At 31.2% G+C, this 20318-nt stretch overlaps 1 protein-coding gene across 1 annotated transcript in view; it reads right to left on the bottom strand.

The window, feature by feature from the left end:
- The window catches only part of LOC107440814 (uncharacterized), a 688492-nt gene that overhangs the window by 75603 nt on the left and 592571 nt on the right, over nt 1–20318 (bottom strand). Inside the window, exon 13 of the mRNA XM_016053866.5 lies at nt 15047–15208. Within this exon, the coding sequence (XP_015909352.3) occupies nt 15047–15208 (162 nt within the window). The remainder of the gene's footprint in view (nt 1–15046; nt 15209–20318) is intronic.

The following is a 20318-nucleotide window of genomic DNA, read 5'->3' as shown; positions in this document are numbered from 1 at the left end:
CTGAGCCGGATGGCAATATATCGTGTCATGTCCACTACAAATAGAATTTATCCCGCTATTCTCAATTCGCTATAGCTTTTAAATTTTTCTTGAAGTTCTGAGCCGGATGGCAATATATCGTGTCATGTCCACTACAAATAGAATTTATCCCGCTATTCTCAAATCGCTATAGCCTTTAAATTTTACTTGAAGTTCTGAGCCGGATGGCAATATATCGTGTCATGTCCACTACAAATAGAATTTATCCCGCTATTCTCAATTCGCTATAGCTTTTAAATTTTTCTTGAAGTTCTGAGCCGGATGGCAATATATCGTGTCATGTCCACTACAAATAGAATTTATCCCGCTATTCTCAAATCGCTATAGCCTTTAAATTTTACTTGAAGTTCTGAGCCGGATGGCAATATATCGTGTCATGTCCACTACAAATAGAATTTATCCCGCTATTCTCAATTCGCTATAGCTTTTAAATTTTTCTTGAAGCTTTTAGCCGGATTGCAATATATCGTGTCATGACCACTGCAAGCAGAGTATTGTGCGATATTATCGTTAAGCACAGGGCTCATCACTTTTGTTATAAATTTAGATAACTACGAAAAATTGCACCTACCTCTTCAATCCGTGATGCATCCTCGCCCTACGTTTCCAGACTTAAGTTATTTCCACCTTTTCATGAAAACGTTTTTTCTTTTAAAATTATTTTTATTTTATTTAGGAAACTCTTTTGTGCTATTAATGAATCAAACAAAAAAAGAACTCGAAAAAAAAAACTTAAAAAAAAGTTTTTTTCCCTCCCAAAATAAATTGTCAAAAGATGTTAAATTATTTGATTCATAACTTAGAACCAGCAGTATTAAAATTAATTTTTCCCTTCCAAACCACAAATTTCTGTTTTCGGATTCTGTTGAAATTCATAGCATGGCTTAAACCGAACAATGAGTTAAATAATAATTGGGGGAAGTATAAAGGAAATTAAATGATGTAAGCGTAATAAATAGTTTTTACAATCTCTAGTAGTATTTATCTCTAAGAGACAAGAAAAAAAAGTGCTTCGCTACGTTAGTTTAGTTTGCGTAAAAGTATTATGCAAACTAAAACTCATCACACAACAAAGAATTATTTTTTGGCCCAATTTAAGAAACAATTTAAAATTCTGAAAAAATGATTTTTTCAAAGAGGAGTTAGGTAAAATTTTATTCTTAGAAAAACATAAAGAAGTTGAAATTTTTATTCCTTAAATAGTTTACATAGCTATATCTTCAGTTCTTTTTAAAGTGAATTTTTGAAAAGATGAAAAAGTTTATCTCTTTTTCAAGTGAAAGAAAGAAAATAGCTTTCGAAATGTGCAATAAATTATATAATAAAAGGCCTTTCTCGATTGGGGAATAAATTATATTCTACTTATGTATTCTGTTTCATCAAAAAGAAAAAAGTTCGAAACAAATTTTTATACAGAATATTTAAGCTACGGGGGATTTAATTTGCATAATCTTAGAACATTTTTTGTTTTGTTTATGTTCTTTCTCGGCTATTTATAAATTATTAGAGTGTTGAAAATCGAAAGACGTATTTGGGTATCCCCAGTTGAAACACCGATAAAAAAATCATTTTTTTTTATGTTAACCAAATTAGTTGACTTATACTTGTTTTGTTAGATTGCTTCCGATATTTTGGAAATTTAATCTTGTCATTAATTTTTCATTAGTTTTTAATCTTGTCCTTTTTAAATCTTTAATTTCCCTACAGTATTTAAAAATGTATTAATTAAAAACTGTAACATTCTATAAGCTAATGAAAAACGGTGAAGTTGCGTTAAAAGAGATTTTCAGTTTTAAATTTTTTTTTTTTGAATTTTTTTTAAAAATAATACTAGAGGTTCAACCACCGTGATTGCTTCTCAACTACCAGTGATTTTCTCCTCTTATTAGTTGATTTCCACAAAAACAAAGAATTTCTTTTAGTAAACAAATTATTATAATTAGAGCATATTGAGCCGTGATGGCTCAAGGAATAGAGCTTTCACCTCAACCGTGGGAGGCTTCCGTGGTTTTCCTCTTCATGTAACGCAAATGCGGGTTAGTTCCATCAAAAAGTCCTCCACGAAGGAAAATTTCTCCCAATACTTGATTCAGGAGTTCTCTTGTCTTCTGGATTGGGTTCAATATTACAAGGCTTTGGAGTTGAACATTAGTAGTCGTCAACCCAAAATTGTTCAACGACGGTTATAATATAAAATAATAGCAATCGTGCTAACCATGGGAGATTTTCGTGATTTTCCTCACCATGTTAACCGCAGTGCTGACGTAAAATACCCTTAGTGGTAGACGGATCATGGGTTAGAGTCCCCTTGCCGTGAGGCTAATATGGAAGGGTTTCGTGGTTTTCATCACCATGTAACGCAAATGCGGGTTAGTTCATTCAAAAAGAAAATTTCTCCCAATACTTGATCCAGGAGTTTCTTTGTCTTCTGGATTGGTTTCAAAACTACAAGGCTACGGAGTTGAACATTAATAGTCGTAAACGCACAAAATTGGGTCGTCTGTTCGACGACGGTTATAAAATAACATAAAAAATGTGTTAATCGTTGCGAAATGAACTGAATATGAAAAATAGTTAACTTCAACTGTGTTTGAAAATAAGATTGTGTAATATTAAAAAACGAACTAAATGAGAAGTCATTTTACTCATATTATGGAGACATATCTTTATAATAGGAAATGGCTTTTCTCTTCTCTTGAATTAGGCATTTTATAAATTTCAATAAAAAAGTTTTATCTTTGACACGATCTTGTATCTTTCTCGTTAATCGTTTCGAAAGAGATGGATAAATTTTTTTTAAGCAATGGATAAATCGACATTATTTAAAGGAAAAAAAAAAGTGTGACAAAATAATAAAAAATAAAAAAAATCATTTAAAATTGCATTGACATTCAAACTATTGGAAATTTTGAAAAAAAAAATCTCGAGTTAAGTTGACAAATAAAAATTTCTCTTTCATCAGCGCGTAAAATTTTAACTCATTAGTTATATTTCTACCGGCCGTAGAGTGAACCGCATTGTATTTTTAACAACAAAGTTAAATCAGTTGATAGTTTTTGAAATAATTATAGAATGTAACATTTAAAAAAAAAATTCTGCTCATTTTTCTACACACGTTCACAAATTCATATTTCTAAGTCTTATAGTTTTTGTTTAGATAAACACATAAAACGTAACGTTGAACACCTAAAACAGAAAGGACCGACAACATATTTTTAAATATTAAGAAAAAAAATAATTATAGCTTTTTAATTCATAATTATATGATTTCCTAAATTTTTTTTTTAAAAAATGAAGTGATAAATAATGCATAATTATCATGTTACGATCGTTCCTTATTAAGGCGACGAAGGCGTCTAATAGAATTTTACACCTCATTTTAGGAGTTAATTTTTTTTATATAACATGGAATAATAATGATAAGATTTTTCAGCTGTTTAAAAAGATTAAGGTCGTAAAGATTTAAGTTTTTAAAAATTTAAAACAAAATGAAAGTCCTGCGCGCTTTATTCTCAACCTCTATTATTTCGAATTCGTCTTTCTTCTTTGTGAAACCGAAATTTTCTCTAAAATCTTAACTTATTCTACTTTTAATGTGTTTTTTTAATTGTTATCACCTTTTTTTCGGCACGAAACTTGGAAAACAAATATTGACAAAAGAAAATCATCTTTGAATAGCGTTTTTTGCATAGAAATAATCAGCATTTTCGATGCAGGAAGTAATAAAACCGCGAAAATATTTCAAACGATGATAATCCTATATTCAACTATCAATAAGGAGAGTTTTGTCAGAGCACTTTATGCAGAATAAATCTTTTATTCAAGTTTCTTTTGCAATGTTAAAATAACAGCATTAAATGCAAATATTTGTAATTCTCACGAATAGCCTACATGGTTTTGGCACACATATACTTAGACCTATTTCTTAAACGCTATTAAATCCTTTTTGGTAACCTATTATTGTGGTAAAGTAGATGCCTGTTATAGATATATAGTAGTAATCTAGATTTTTACGGACTGCAGAATAGTACAAAAATGCATATAAATAAAAGGTTTCGCAGGATATTTTTAGAGAGAATCAGCTATGGAACACAGAAGAGAATCAAACACACAAATATCCAGTGAGCGACCTCGAATGAAACTGTGAAAACAGTTGTAGGTTGGTGAGCATGGGTTATGGGATACTCATTTTATCCGCATCATCACAGGCCTGGCATCATCATTGAGATTTCAGTAAATTCTGACTTATCACGTCGAACTTTGTTTCTGAGCTGTAAGTGTATTTTTATGTGATATAGCAGTGGTTTCCAACTGGCGGCCAGCGAAGCTTTTTTTTGTGGCCCTCGAACTAAAATACATTATTTTAAATTTTTTTGCGGACAATTTTCGTAAAAAATCTAGATGGGTTTAAAATACTTTTCCCGTTAAAAAAAAACCCAATTTCTTCATTTCTGTGAAATTTAACATGCCAACGGTGCAAAAAAATTTATTTCTCTGGTTTTGCATCCAAGAAAATATTTATTTAAATACAAAAATAATCTTGTATGTTGCTCTTCTTTTATTTCGTTTTTATTTTGTATTTTGTAAATATAATTTAGCCTGTGAGTATCAGAAATTTTCTCGAAGAAAATCTCCGATTTAACTTTTTGAAACCACTCATTTGGGACGAAATTATTTACATACATTTGTAAATTTCAAATTTAAAATGTAAATATCTATTCTCTGGTGGTTGTAGCAGACAAACCTCAATTCTCTCATTCTCTTATTGTGTGCTACTATGTAAGTTTTAATAGCCTTTTTAAAGTTTTATATTTTAAAAATTAGATATCTGTTGCACATTAATTATTTAATACATGGGTGCACATTAAAATTATTGTAGCCAGAATTTCTTAATAAGCAATTAAATATTTTTAAAAATCTACTTTTTATTTTAATTTGTAATTCAATACTTTTGTTTTGCACAATTTGATAAAAATCTGACAATAATATTTCATGTTCCTTCGAACATAAAAGAGTCCTATATAAAATTTTGATAAAGTTGCTGCCCGCCATTTGACTGGTGTTTTTAATTGTGGCTCCCGGCCTCATGTAAGTTGGAAACCCCTGTCATATACGGACAGAGGGTGAAACCTTATGGAAGAGTGTAAAAAAAGAGTGGGATTTCGGGTTCTGATATTTCATTTTGTGACAACCCTTTCGGATAATATCGGGTAAGAATGTGTCAGAAGGTGCAATTGGCTCAAAAAGTCGCATAAAAAAATCTGATTTTGGCAGCCTATTTTTAGGATGAGAGTGAGAACGCTATGAGGTGAACAGTTAAAACCGAGTTTTAGGTATTTACACAGATTTCGCCGAGAATAACACTTATAAACTAATTTCCGAATTTGGGAGCTAGATGACAAAAAATATATATTAGGCATACTATTTATTTCCCATTGTCAATATCTTAACACTAAATTGACTCGTATTCGCAGCCACTTAAAATCCTTCACTCTCTTTGTTACTTCCCAATTAACGTATAGATGGCGCTGCTAGCGTGAATTAAATTATAACTACAGGACTGAGTGCTGCTGAAGCAGCAGTCAGTCCTGATTTTACCAGTATTGCAGACTCACGAGCGAGTCTGTAATACTGGTAAAAAATAAATGAGAATTAAGTCCAATTACTGTGAGCTATTATTCTGACTGAACTGGTCACTGCTCTTAAATTAGATTAAAATTCTCTAGAACTAACAATATCTTTAGGCACACAAATTTAAATTCAATTCATTAATCGTAACTGCGATTCTTTATTTTGTGGAACTAAAAAAATTATTTTTGGCCGCATCATTAATAAGGATGCGTCACGAAAACAAACTGATGCTCCGCAAAATATATAGTTTGCTCCTTATTCATCGACGTGATGCTTAAAAAGGTTTTTTTATAGTGAGTTGTTTTTTTTTTCTTCCTTGAAGCAGACTACTTGATTAAACGGATTATCGAACACAGGAAACACACATATAATAAATCACAAATATACGATTAAAAAACCGTTTGGGAAATTCATACATCACAATTTCGACAAAATGTTTTATTAAGTTGTTAAAAGTATGTTCTTTTCTTTATTTTTACACTGATGATTAATTATCGTATGAACATATCTTTTACTTGTAATTGATTTGAAGCTTAATGTACTCAACTTTGTAATTTTGTCTCGCTGAGAAAAACATTTTGAAAATAAATACAGAGAGACATTAAGAGTTACATTAAGGATTTCTAATGCATATCTTCAGTTTGTTAATAATGCAGCAAAAAAAAATTAGAAAAAAAATTATTTAAATGAGAACAAAAATTGAACAAAAAACAAAATCGATCTGACAGAAAAAAGGTATTAAAATAACCAAGCAAATCTGCAGGATGCTGAATCTAACAAATCAAAATCGAGATCATCAGACCAAAGAACAATTAAAACAAACAGCAGGGATCCGAATCTGATGTAATAAAATCGATTAGCCCACAGGAAGAATTTAAACAAACAAAATAATTTGCTGGGATATGAATGTAATGAATTAAAATCAAAGAAGATATAATCATAATTTATATTATAAATCCCATTACCACTTTATACTTAAACGTGTTTCAGAATGTTCTTCTCTAAAAAGTTTTTAAGACTTTAACAATTTAACTACCCTCAGAATACCCCGGTCCGACTGTTTTATTTTAACCTAAAGATAATATTTAATTTTACAAACTATGCTGAGTATCCAGTTTATATATATATATATATATATATATATATATATATATATATATATATATATATATATATATATATATATATATATATATATATATATATATATATATATATATATATATATATATATATATATATATATATATATATATATATATAATAAATAAATACAAGAAAACACGAAGAAAGTTAAGAAAAACAATAAGTTTCATTTATTGCGCGCTAAGCTGCAAGTAAACAGAACCCATTAGATAAGTTCAAAATGAAGAATAAAACAAAGAAAAATTATAGACATATGACAAAAAATGGGGGGGGGGGGGATAATAAGTAAAAAAAATAACAAACAACAGTTTAAAAAAAAAGGGATGAAATTTTATTTAAAAAACCGGAAAAAAAAGATATAATCTTTTCATCAGCCCACACGATTATATCCGTAAAACAGATATAATCGTGTAAATGGTCACTCTGTTTTACGGATATAATCGTGTGGGCTGATGAAATATATATATATAATTAAAAGGAAGAATAAAACAAAGAAAAATTATAGACATATGAAAAAAAAGGGGGGGGGGAAATAATAAGTAAAAAATAACAAACAGTTTAAAAAAAAAATTAAATTTTATTTAAAAAACTGGAAAAAAAAAGATATAATCTTTTTATCAGCCCACACGATTATATCCGTAAAACAGAGTGCTGTCTGATATTGTATCAATAAAGCCAAAGCAAAATATATTAATACAATAGTGTTAGGAGCACTCAAAAATTTTTTTTTTATAAAAATAACAACAAATAAAATAGAACACAAAAAGTAAAAATAAGTAAAAATAACATGTAAAAACAGAAAATAAAATAAAATAAAAAGAAAAAACAGTATAAATGGACTATAAAGCGAGTAGCAAAATCAGATCAACTTACATGGACGGAAATTTTTCAAGAATGATTTAAAAATGTTTTCGCAGAAAGATTGCCAGATTACAAAATATGAAAACAAAAGCGCAAATTGAGTGTAACAAGAGGGTTTTAAAGTGTCGTTCCTACTGCACTGCTGAACTGATTTGTTATTCTGTGCATTGATTTGTTAGTTACCAAGGATGGGCCCGAAATGGATGTGCGCAAGGTAATATTATACTGGATAATTTTAAAAATTGACCATAAATAGTTTTAGAAAATAGATGTTTATTTAAGAAAAAATATGAAATAGAAAAGAGAAACAAAAATTGCCTTTTTCGCAAATAATTTTAGCCACGGATTTGCACGAAATGGATTAGCACATGGAAAAATTATATAAATTATCAAAGAAAAAAAAAATTTAATAGATAATTTTAACACGGATTTGCCCGAAATGGATTTGCACATGGAAAAGTTAACAAAGAAAAAACTTTTAGTAGATAATTTTAGCCACGGATTTGCCCGAAATGGATTTGCACATGGAAAAATTGTATAAATTAATAAAGAAATTTTTAGCAAACAATTTTACCCACGGATTTGCCCGAAATGGATTTCCACATGGAAAAATTATACAAATTAACAAATAAATTATTTAGTAAATAATTTTGGCAATGGAGAGAGAGAGAGAGAGAGAGGGGGGTTTTCATGTTCATGTATAGCAGGGATAGTTTCACTCAAAAACCTCTTTAATAAGGACCAAAAGAAAACGTTTGGGTTGGGTCCAAAGTAACAAGACTGCGGAAAAATTAGTAGACTGATTTACTTCTTGCTCTATAAACAAAGACAATTTTTCCAAAACATTTAAAGTAGTTACGAAAGCAAAATTAAAATACAACAAAAACATAAAAACAAACGCTTGCAGAACCAGCAAATGTATCTATATGACAACGATGATAGGCACTGTATTTTATACATACTGGGTGTTTAGTAATCACAACCCTTAATATATATTTTTAGGATCCTTGTAGAAAACGAAGTAGATAATACTCATATGAATTTCCATATTAATATTTAAGCGAGGACAAACAAATGTAACGCTTCTCTACAGAGAGGGAAAAAAAAACATCAAAGCCCTTTGATTTGCAGAAATATACAGGCTAGGACAGAATTTCTATATTATTCATTTTTATGATATCAGTCTCGCATTCCTTAGTAGTGATTTCGGCGAAATTTTTTTCCCTCGCTTAAACACTAATTTGCGATGCAACGTGTTTGTACCTCATTTTTAACACACACCACCCAACGATGCCCATACATCTAGTTCCGTTTTTTATTTTAGCGCTCAATCTTTTAACAACCCTGGTAGGATTGTCATGGGAATGTTGATCTTGGTCAAACGGCTTCTTAACTGGTAACCCTTTCTCTAAACTTCAACCGCACTACCAACGAGAGAACTTTCAACTACGGCAGATTTAACCATAGCTTAACGCTCTCCTTGTTGCATATATCGGCTGGTTGATTAGTTGCCAGAATCGAACTCACGCCTGTACAGACTGCTCCACTGGAGCTCCCTCACTTAGAATATACATTAAGCCATTACGTATCACCCTGTATTTTTGATTTTTTTTAAATGAGATTTTGATTCTTTTTTATGATCTTCGAAAATTAAATTAACTAAATCAAAAAATCAATAATAAAAATCATAAAATCATTATCAATAAAAAAAAATCAAAGTCTTCATCTTATTACTCCTTGGGAATATTTTTTAAGCTGAAATTGACACTATGGAAACTCTGGTGTGGTTGCATAAATCGTGTAAATTTTGACCGTTTTATGATATGAATGACGCAACATTCAAATTTTACTGATAAAAAAAAATTGAAAACATGTCAAAACCAGTCTCTTATTCATTATCTGAGTTAAAGCTGATGACAGGAGGATAAAAGTCAAACAAAGGCGAGTGTCGAGCGGGATGAAGTTTGCCAAGAGTCATTTGCAGATGGAACGACAATGGAACGAACTGCGACAGGTGGACAAGACAAATACATGATTGGATTCCTAGGACTCTAAAGAAATAGGGTGTAGAGTCATGACTGCTATTCCTCAATGGAATGTGAATAGAAGAAAAAGAATTTTCTACCCCCAAAAAAGAAATATTCTAGAATGAAAGAGAGAGTTTTACGTTGATGAATGCCATCCACTAGAGTTTGTATACAGAATTAATTTCGTTGATAGAAGGTTCTGGAATGGAATACAAGGATGTGAATAGCTCTTTTCTAGGGAGGAATCTGAGCATTTAATTAACTTAATGGTGCGTTACAGAACCCTCTTATTGGCGGATTTACTTTTTAGTTTTTGTTCCGTTCTAATTATACAATCACAACTTTTTCTCGTTTTAGAAAATGAACTCTTTACTTTGTATAAAGAAGAAATTTCATACAAGAGAAAGATAATTTTTACTACAGAAAATGACTGTGGGGTTTCATTAATGCTTCTAATGAATAAATTATACATTGTTTTAGGATGTATATTCATTTTGAAAGAATTAAAGTTCGTAGATGTTTCTGTACAGTGTGCAATTGAATCCCATAAAAATAGAACAAACCAAAAACTTCTTATCTAATGTTCGGGTTTTTGCACACAAGCAAACAATCTTAAATGCTCGAAAGATGAACCCTAAATGGATACTATAATTAGTGCAAACGATGTTTTAAGTTACGAAACCACGAAAAAACACACATTGTTTGAATATAAACTTAATCCCCCCCCTCAACTGACGTGGATTTTTGATCCTCAAATTATGTAGGACAGCTGTCATCAAGAAAACGTTGTTTTCTATAATTTAATATATTTTAATATCATTTAATATATTTTAGTCAGAGGTTAAGAGGTTGGTAACGATCCGTTTTTAACTGCATTCATCTGAGGCAATCTAGAAAACCTGCAAGTGACGTAGTGTGTGGGTATCTATCCTGATGGGTTGTTGAAACGTGGCAATTGTTTACGTTAGAAACTGTTCTTTTCCTTCGATTTGAAGTACGCCAAGCCCGTCAAGTATCAATTATCTTAATAGACACATTCTTGATTCTTTCACAAAGATTCTTTCTCAAAGATTTCAATTCTTTCAATTTACACAAAGACTTAACACGAAGCCACGTGGAACATAAACAAACTAATTATGCATCGAAGTTGCCAGGTACACAAAACAAAACTATATCACGGTTACTATAAAATACAGAAAGAAATCTGAGTTCAATAAAAGAAGAAGAAGAATTATAATTCAGAAAATTCGACGCGCAATACAACTCTGTATATAATAAACTTATCGTTCATTTACAATATAATTTCTTCGTTGTTTACTTTTTTTTTGCCGTAACTTCGAGACGAGGTGAAACTATTTACTGCAACGATTGAGTAACTTATTTAAAGTAATTATATATTTTTTTCTAACTAAATCGTCTGTAAATTTACTGCAACGATAGGATAACTAATTTGAATTTATTTTATTTTTCTTCCTAATAAATCGGTTGCAGTTTCAAAGATTAAAAAAGAACCATCCTGCATAACTTTTGATCTAATTATCGGATTTTCATGCTCTAGGACTCAATTTTAATAGTTCGTTCGAGGGGGTGATTTTAAATATACTAATTAATTAGAGCAGACGATATTTTAAGTTATGAAATCAGACACAAAAACGTAATTTCTTCGAATAAACATATCTTTTTTTTTAGATGGCTTCGGATTTCTGACCCCCGAAATATAGGGAGTAACCTCAATCGGAGGAATAGGGTCAGAACCCTATCAAGAGAGAGATCCAAAGTTTGAACCCCTTAATGTTAATTTTACTTTTTGCGTATTTCGTCATATCTCGAGAACTTTTAAAGTGAATTGAAAAACTTTTTGCATCCAATTACAAAATTCGTTTATCCATTCAAGACATTCACATTCAGAGATAATTCCATTCAAAAAATAAATTTTGGTAAATATTTTATATTTTTCATTATTTTATTTAATAATAGTCGAAACACTTTTGAACTGTAACATATGCAACATTTTACGTCATTTTAAAGAATGCAATTTTAAATGACAAAATACAAAATTTAAGCAAAATCGATCGAATTGTTTCTGAGAAATCGAAATTTAAAATAGTCGTATATTTAAAATTCAATTTCTTAGAAACTATTCGACCGATTTCGCTCAAACTTTGTATCTATGTCTTTAAATGAAATTCTCAATTTATTAATTCTCAATTAATTAAATAATTATTCTTAAAATTGTATTCCTTAAAATGATGTAAAAAGTTGCATACTTTACAATTCAAATTTCTTTCGACTAAAATAAAATAATAAAAAAATAATGAATACTTAGTAAAATTTATTTTTTTGCTTAGAATTATCTTTGGAAAAACAAATTTTATAATTGTGAACAAAAATTTTTTCAATTCGCTTAAGAAGTTCCCAAAATATGGGAAAATACGCAAATAGTAAAATTAACATTAAAGGGTTCAAATCGCTCTCCTAATCAAACTGTGGGGACTTTATTCCCCAGATGTTTCGGGGGTCAGAAATCCGCGTCCATCGAAAACAAGGTATGTTTTTTCAGAGAAAGTACTTCTTTGTGTCTGATTTCGTAACTTAAAATATCGTTTGTACTAATTAATTAGCATATTTGAAGCAACCTCCCCCATAAAGATCGAGTCCTAGAACGTGAAGATTCGATCATTAGATCAAAAGTTATTCAGGGTAGTCCTATTTTTTTGGCACACTGTACATCGATATTATTTTAAATGCTCCTTAGAATAAATAAATCGTTCACTTTTGTTCTATTCCTAGTGTCTTGAAAGTATGACACTAGAAATCGGCGGACTACTAACCTTAAGTTTTATAGTGAACCAATTTCAGAATGAATACACATTTCCCTCTTCTAACTCCGGATTACTTTGCCTGGTTCACATACTGTGAAACAGTCTGCGTACAGTAAATGTTGTAGCTCATTCTAGCTCTCAGTTAACCCGTTCCTATGGTTATCTCTTGTTCAACAAATGAAAATACTCTACAATCTCCAAAATGTTAGTGTGCTTTTTTTCAATAGATATTGCCGCAGTTGTCAGAACGTGGCTATCATTTTCGCATTGGTAACGATACGGAAAATTTGACAGCCGAGATCCTCTCAGAATATCATATCTGTATATCAATAACTCAAAAAAAAAAAAAAAAAAAAAAAAAGAGAAACGAAGTTTTTGAAGAAATGAGTTTATTTTAAAAACATTAGTAATAAAGAATAGTACAAACAGAGTGACGAAAAGAAAGAATACCCAAATGATCTGCTTCAACAGAAGCTTAAATACAAATAATGTGTGACGTCATAATTCACGCAAGAACGGCTAACAGCAAATGAAAATAAACTGGCCGATCCCCGCAGACCATGACGTCACCGACGTAAGTTGAATGCATGAGATCGACGACCGAAAATCGAACCTCATACCTTTTAGCCTCTATTTGTCGAACAAAATTCACGTCTTTTTCAAGTAAGTTAGTTAGTTACTCCTCTTTTTCAAGTACGTACGTAAGTTTTGTGTTCTGTTAAATGCGATCTCTATATTTATGAAAGCGATTAAAAAAATGTTTAACACATTTGTAAAATCAAAAGGTTCGTTTACTCAGAAAAAGTGTACGCTTTTGTGTCTGGTTTCATAATTTTAAAAAAATAAATGAATAAATCGCCTGCACTAAATCATAAGCATTGCTTGTTAGTACATAAAAATAGGATCATTCGTTTTTTAAGTTATTCAGCTTCTCCATTTCTTCTCTTTTGCGTACTGTAACATTAAATGTCGATGAAAGAGAAGGTATATCTTATCTAAACGGAGACATAAATGATTCTTTTCACGAAATATGGAACGTATCATTCACTCAATTTAGCAGCCTTAAGAACAGTCACCACAGATAACCAATCAGAGTCTCAGAAAAGAAATGGATCACGTGACTTAATGAGAAAGTGATCAATGACCCAGAATAATTTTCTCTCAACTGAGACTTCAAGTGTGATTTATGACTCGAGTGAATGGAAACGAATCAATAGGGGGAGGAGGAATTTCTCGAAGAATAAACTTAAAAAAAAAAAAAAGAAAAGAAAAAAAAGAAAAAAGAAAAAGCATTGTTTGCTTAATTTTAACTTTTTTATTTATATATGTTTGTTCAATTGTACAATAGGAAGTGCTTAAATGAAAACCGATGAGCATTATTATAGCTTTTGATCGTTAATCTTTGACCGAAACTGAAGCAAAACAAAGAGAAAAAAAAATTCTATCTTTCTTCTGTATTTACAGTATTTTTCTGTTTCTTCTCGCAAATAACTAATTATTAGAAAATTATTAGAAATGTAGAATTATATTATATATTTAGAATAATTATGTTATATATTTAGAATAATTATGTTATATGTTTAGAAAAATTATGTTATATATTTCGAATAACTATATTATATATTTAGAATAATTATTAGAAAAATTTTGTAAGAGAAAATATGAATTGGAAAAGTAGGACCCACTCGAAATTTTAGTGGTAATCAAACTAGGTTACTATTTCGGTGGAAATTTTTAAAAATTGTTAAGCACATGTTCGGCAAATTATTAATGGTATTACCGTTAGCATTTACTACAACTGCAACTTCATTTTTGATTGTTGCCTTTTTCGTGAACTATAGATAAGGTAACGCCCCAAAAATCATTTCGAGATCTAACTATCTCAAAATGTTCTTGGTTTGTACGTCCGCTAGTTATCTACTAAGTGAGTCTACTGTTGTAAGGTTATATAGACTATTTCTGGTAGTTGTAGAGTATGAATGACCATGGGAAAAATGGATGATCTAGATTTTTCTTGTCCGCACACTTTTCGACTAGATGAATTATATCGATTAGATTAACATCATTATCACAAATAAAGTCCTAAAAATTGAAACTAACGAAAGCATTCATAAAAAAAAAAAAAAAAACCAGTCCAACAAGATCAAATAAAGAAAAGCAGACGATACTCTTGAAGTTGAACTTTTCCAGACTGAATTTTTTTACTTTATTTTCCCCAGTGAGCAATTAATTATTAATATGTTTTTTTTAATGATTAATTTGTCTATAATGCGTAGATTGTCGGCGATTTTAGTATAAAATGAACACTGATGAGGGAAAATATTTTTATGACTTCTTAAAGGAATGTATATTGGATGGAATTGACAACCAATTCAGCCCTGGACGAGAGGAAGTTAAACATCAATAATTTCCGTTGTTACAACCTATGACTTGCATTGCTGTGCTGTTAATGAATTAGTTCTCTCTTCTGTAATTAATAGTCTTACTATTCTTTTTCTATGTTATTAACAGTGTACGTACCATGTGCCGCATTTTACTGAGTAGAGCTTGGGAATGTTCTTGGACACCCACTGCCGAGATGAAGAATGGATTTAATTCAAGTCTGGACATGCCGTCAGCCAGATTACGTCCGACACCTCCAGCTGTACTGCCCACCTGTCCGGCAAGAGTTCTACCATCCATCTGAAAGATTCGAGAATTAGTGAGTTTCTTGTTTATTGAAGATTGAATTGTTGATTTTTGAATATTTATTGTTGATTTGAAGTCATAATTGGGCAAGAAGGTACGAAGTGACACTTTTGTGATTTGTCGGAACAACAGGTTCAAAAGAATATATGTAAAAAAAGGGTACAAAAAACCATCCTTTTTAAACCCTTGGAAGAAGAAAATAATGCCTCTTGCACAATGTTTTCAGTTCCGTTATTTTATTTGTCATCTTCTTCTACTCGATTGATCCTTTTAAATTAATTAATGAAAATCCGATTCATATTATTTCTCTCGTTGCAATTGACGCGTGTAATCTTCATAAAACGATAATATGAGAAATTTCTTTTTTTTCTCTCTTGATTTAGCATTATCTTAATAAGTATTAAATTACACTTCAGGTTGAATCCACGATAAAAAAAAGGATTAATTTGTACAATAACTTGACAGATTAAGGCTGCAGTATAGTATTAAGTTTCAACTCACTCCGAAATTTCTAACAGTCCATATGGAGTCTATAAAGCGACAAAGTAAGTCCTCATTTCTTTTTCGCGTTTTTCTTTTTCAATAGGATAGTTTCTGCAAAATTTTCATGTCATTTATTTCACTATAAATTTTTTTTTGACAAAGATATTAAAGATTTTAATTTTTGATTTAGGAGACATTTCAAATATGTTCAACCTTGTAGAAAGCAAACGGTATCTTGGTTTACAAAGCAAACCATATAAGATTGTATAGGTAGCATATACTCGTACAATTTGTATCTGGCAAAATTTTGTTACACGATGATGGTTCATTTATGAATCCCAATATTAAAGTCTTTAATAATTAAACAAACTGTGTGATATAATAAAATTCAACTATTTAATACACAGTGTTAAACTAATAAACATAAAACGAATTAAATATTAAACTATTAAAAATCAATATTTTTGAAAGTCTACCATTAAGTCAATAATGATTGTTATGAAAATTTTTATCATAACTAAATGTTTTAATAATGGATTGTACAAACCCTAATTAATTAAATCCAACTTTTAGAAGAACAAAATATTTTGTTTAATTTATTTATGTCAATAGCAGTTATTTAATGTATACTGGAATTTGAATGATCGTTATTAAAAGTCCGATTTTACATATTTCTTTAAACATTTTTGGTGAATTAAAAGTTTTTTCATCGAATGCTTGATATATATCTTTTGCAAGAAATAGTTTGTTTTTACGCAAATTATCTTCGTTTTTTGTTTCCTTGATAAACATTATTGTATGTGCTCCATAAGAAAAAATTGTCAGGAAAGTAAAAAAAATTTCAATTTTCCCACGTAAATTATTACTTTGACGATTTTTCATCTGCGCAAAATTAATTCGAATGTGAAAAGGAAAAATGAATATTAAAAACGGCTAACTCGACGGGATTGTAGCTTTTGATTTGTCCATCATAAGTGTAGATCATTGTGGTGTAGATGCGGGATGGAAGTTGATTATTTAAAAGTCAACAATTAGAACAATCAGAATTCACTTCTGCTTCGTTCGTATTAGAGCGCTATTTTTTTTATAATAGCGTATAAAGATAGTACAGAAATAGTTCAAACAAATACTCTAAATATGTTAATCAAACAAAATACTGAATACAAAATGAAATGAAACTTGTTTCTTATTAAATATAGGCGAGGGTAGGAGATAAAAATACGTTCCGTACACTCAACTACAAAGGAACCTTGACATATAAGGGAGCATTTTTTTTTAATCAATCAAAGGTTCTAAAGAAAGAATGTTTCTGCTCACAGGGATCTTTTTCCCCCCCACTTTCATGGTATATCTGATTAATTGCCCAGTAAGAAAGAAGTTGTAATGATAACAAGATCAACGCTCAGCTCCAATCACGAAGTTAATGAAAAGAAATCGTAGTAAGTTTTGTTTCCAATTAATTCACACATGTTTCTGTCTGTCTTCCTTTTATATGCCTGTCTATTTGTCATTTGGGGTGATTCGAAATTTCTTAGGTAAACTTTAACTTATCTATCATAAGGCCTGAGAGGACCGAGCCTAGGGTCCCCGAATTTCTGTAGGCCCCCTAACTCATTAGACCTATTTAAGACCCGTTTTGCAAGTACGTGTAAATGAAATATTAACCGAATGTGTAAAAGCAATGCTTTATTTACGTTTTAAATAAATCTTTGAAAAAGTCTTAATTCCGATTTTGCTCAAACTGGACTCGATGCTCGTGGTCTCCTAAAGAAATTGGAAAATATTGAGCTGACAGAATTTTGTCGTGATATGTTATCAAGAATAAATCAGACTTCAATAAGCATATATAGAAGAAGAAAGATGCTTCCTATCGATGATAGTCTGAAATTGCTTTTGTGAGTGAGCAGAGAGAAAAGTTTTCCACTCATGAAGCCATTTCCAAGGAAAATTTACCTAATTTTAAATGTGAAGATGAGACGAAGAGTACATTACGAAGAATTTCTTCTTTGACATTTTAATATGGAGATGCAGTTGATGTTAAATTACAAGGTACAATTTTTAAAGTTTATACTCCAGTTATTGACACTTAGATTAGTCAATAAAAATCTCTTTCAATGGCGTATAAACCCATAGCTGATTTGTTCAAATTTTTTTTTCAAATTTGCATTTTCAAAAGTCCAAGGAATTAATGCTTCACTGTTAGAAGTTTTGAAGATTTTATGTCAATGATGTGAATGAAAAAGAACTAGCGCTTTAATTAGAACATTTCACGCATGATTTGGCCTAGGAGAATAATTTAGACCAATTAGGAATAGATAAGATGTATAAAATAGTAAAAAACAACTATCTAGGCGACACATTTTCATATATTGACATTTGTCAATTTTTTTTCATGAGTGACATTTGACAATTGCCACTCATGATAACTAAATGTAGTGACCCACTCTCGTTCTCCAGACTAAAACTAATAAAAAATGATCTAAGAAATCGCATGACTTTAAGAAAGAATGAGTAATTTGTCAATCATGAGCATTGGCTGTGATGTCTTTTAGGAAATTGATTTTAGTGATGTGATAGAAGGCTTCACCTCTCAAAATGAGTAAAAAGTATGACTACCTTAATCTTTCTATGCAGATAATGCATTAAAGCTTTTATAATAATGTATCATTGTTTTACTTTCTTAAAATAAAAGAAAATATTGAAAAGTAAAATTTTTTAACTTAAAATTACTCATAAAGGGCCCCCTAAATGAAGATAGGCCCAGGGCCCCTAAAAACATAAAAACGGCTCTGAGTGAGTGAAAAAAAACTGACTATGCTGAGTAATTTTGGATCTAATGATCGAATCATCGCGTTCTAGGACTCAATCTTAATGGTTTGAGAGGGTGACCTTAAATATGCTAATTAAATAGTGCAGACGATGTTTTAAGTTGCGAAACCATATACAAAAACACACTTTCTCTGAATAAACATACCTTTTTAATGGATTTGGATTTCTGACCCCCAAAACATAGAGGGTAGCCGCAATCTGGGAAATAGGTTCCCCATAGTTTGGTCAGGAGAGCGGTTTAAGAGGTCCAAAGTTTGAACCCCTTAAACTAAACAAGATCAACAAGACCCCTTAAGGTCCCCCAAGGTCCAAAGTTAGACTAAACAAGACCCCTTAAACTAGACAACTGCAAACTAAACAAGATCAAAGCCCAATTGAAATTATTGTAAGCAGAACTCAAACGGGATAAATGGAACGAGCTTTGCAAAGGACTAGACCATAGATCACCTGACGGTAAATTATGGAAAATAGTGAAAAACATTAGCAAAGAACAGCCTCAATATGGACAAAGTAACACAATTAAGGACACAAACGGGACATATGCGCAGGACGATGAAGAGGCGGAGAATATTCTAGGGAAGCATTACCGGAACACGAGTAATTTAAGGTTCACTAGCGATGATAAACCTATAAGGAAAGCAGCAAGTGACATCATAAGAGACTGCCGCAAAAACAAACAAAGGTTTCCTTCCATCTTTAATAAAGAGTTCAGCAATCAAGAACTAGATGCCATAATCACAAACTTAAACCTAAGTAATGGTCCTGATGGCATCCACGCCCAAATGATCACCAACCTAGGACTAAGTGGGAAACAGAGGCTCTTAAATATTCTTAATGATTCCTGGAGAAAGGGAAGGCTTCCGTGTGACTGGAGACAAGCGGTCGTTATTCCAATTAGAAACCCCAACAAAGAAAGTACCTTTTCAGGGAGGCCAATAGCTCTTACCAGTATTATTTGCAAAATCATGAAAAAAATGATCCTCAAGCGACTTACTTACCATCTGGAAGCGGACAACCTCTTACCTCCTGAACAATATGGTTTCAGAGAGGGACACTGCACCACAGACCAGGTGCTCTACTTATGCCAAAAGATTAGAGACGCCCACAACAGAAAACCCACTCACCATACCATTGCAGCTTTCTTGGATCTTTCCAAGGCTTTCGACAGAGTGTGGAATCAAAAACTAATTATCAAACTTTTTGATGTTTTCGGAATCAACGGAAGAGCACAGAATTGGATCTATGATTTTTTAAGGAATAGAGTTATCAGAGTCAAGTTCAATGGTACTAAATCTAGAAGCTTTAAACTACACCAAGGAGTCCCTCAGCGGTCAGTGTGTAAGTCCTACCCTGTTCTCACTCTTTTTGAAAGGAATCGAGAGCATCATACCTAAAGACTGCGACATTGGCATTTTTGCAGACTATATTGTCCTCTGGAATTCTGGCCCTGACCTACAACAAATTGAGGACACTATTAACAGAGTACTCATTAACATCAGAGCCTTTGCCACCAGTCACAAAATGTGCCTTAACCCTTCAAAGTCCACAGTAGGGTTCTTCACTACCAACAGGAAGCTCTATAATTATCAACCTCATATCATGTTGGATCATCAACCACTTGCAGTTGAAAAACACCTGAAATATCTAGTATTTGTCTTAGATCCAAAGATCCTAAGTAATAAACACATCGACCATCTTGTACTAAAGGCAAGGAAACGTCTTAATATACTTAAGTATAGATCAGGGAGAGACTGGGGTGCTGATGCCTCGACTCTTAGGAGCACCTACATCA

Source organism: Parasteatoda tepidariorum, chromosome 8, assembly GCF_982258835.1.
Source record: "Parasteatoda tepidariorum strain Cologne lab strain chromosome 8, Ptep-v5.0, whole genome shotgun sequence".
Taxonomy (NCBI): Eukaryota; Metazoa; Arthropoda; class Arachnida; order Araneae; family Theridiidae; genus Parasteatoda; species Parasteatoda tepidariorum.
Note: the sequence above shows the minus strand (reverse complement) of the source record. Positions and strands in the feature narration are given on the sequence as shown.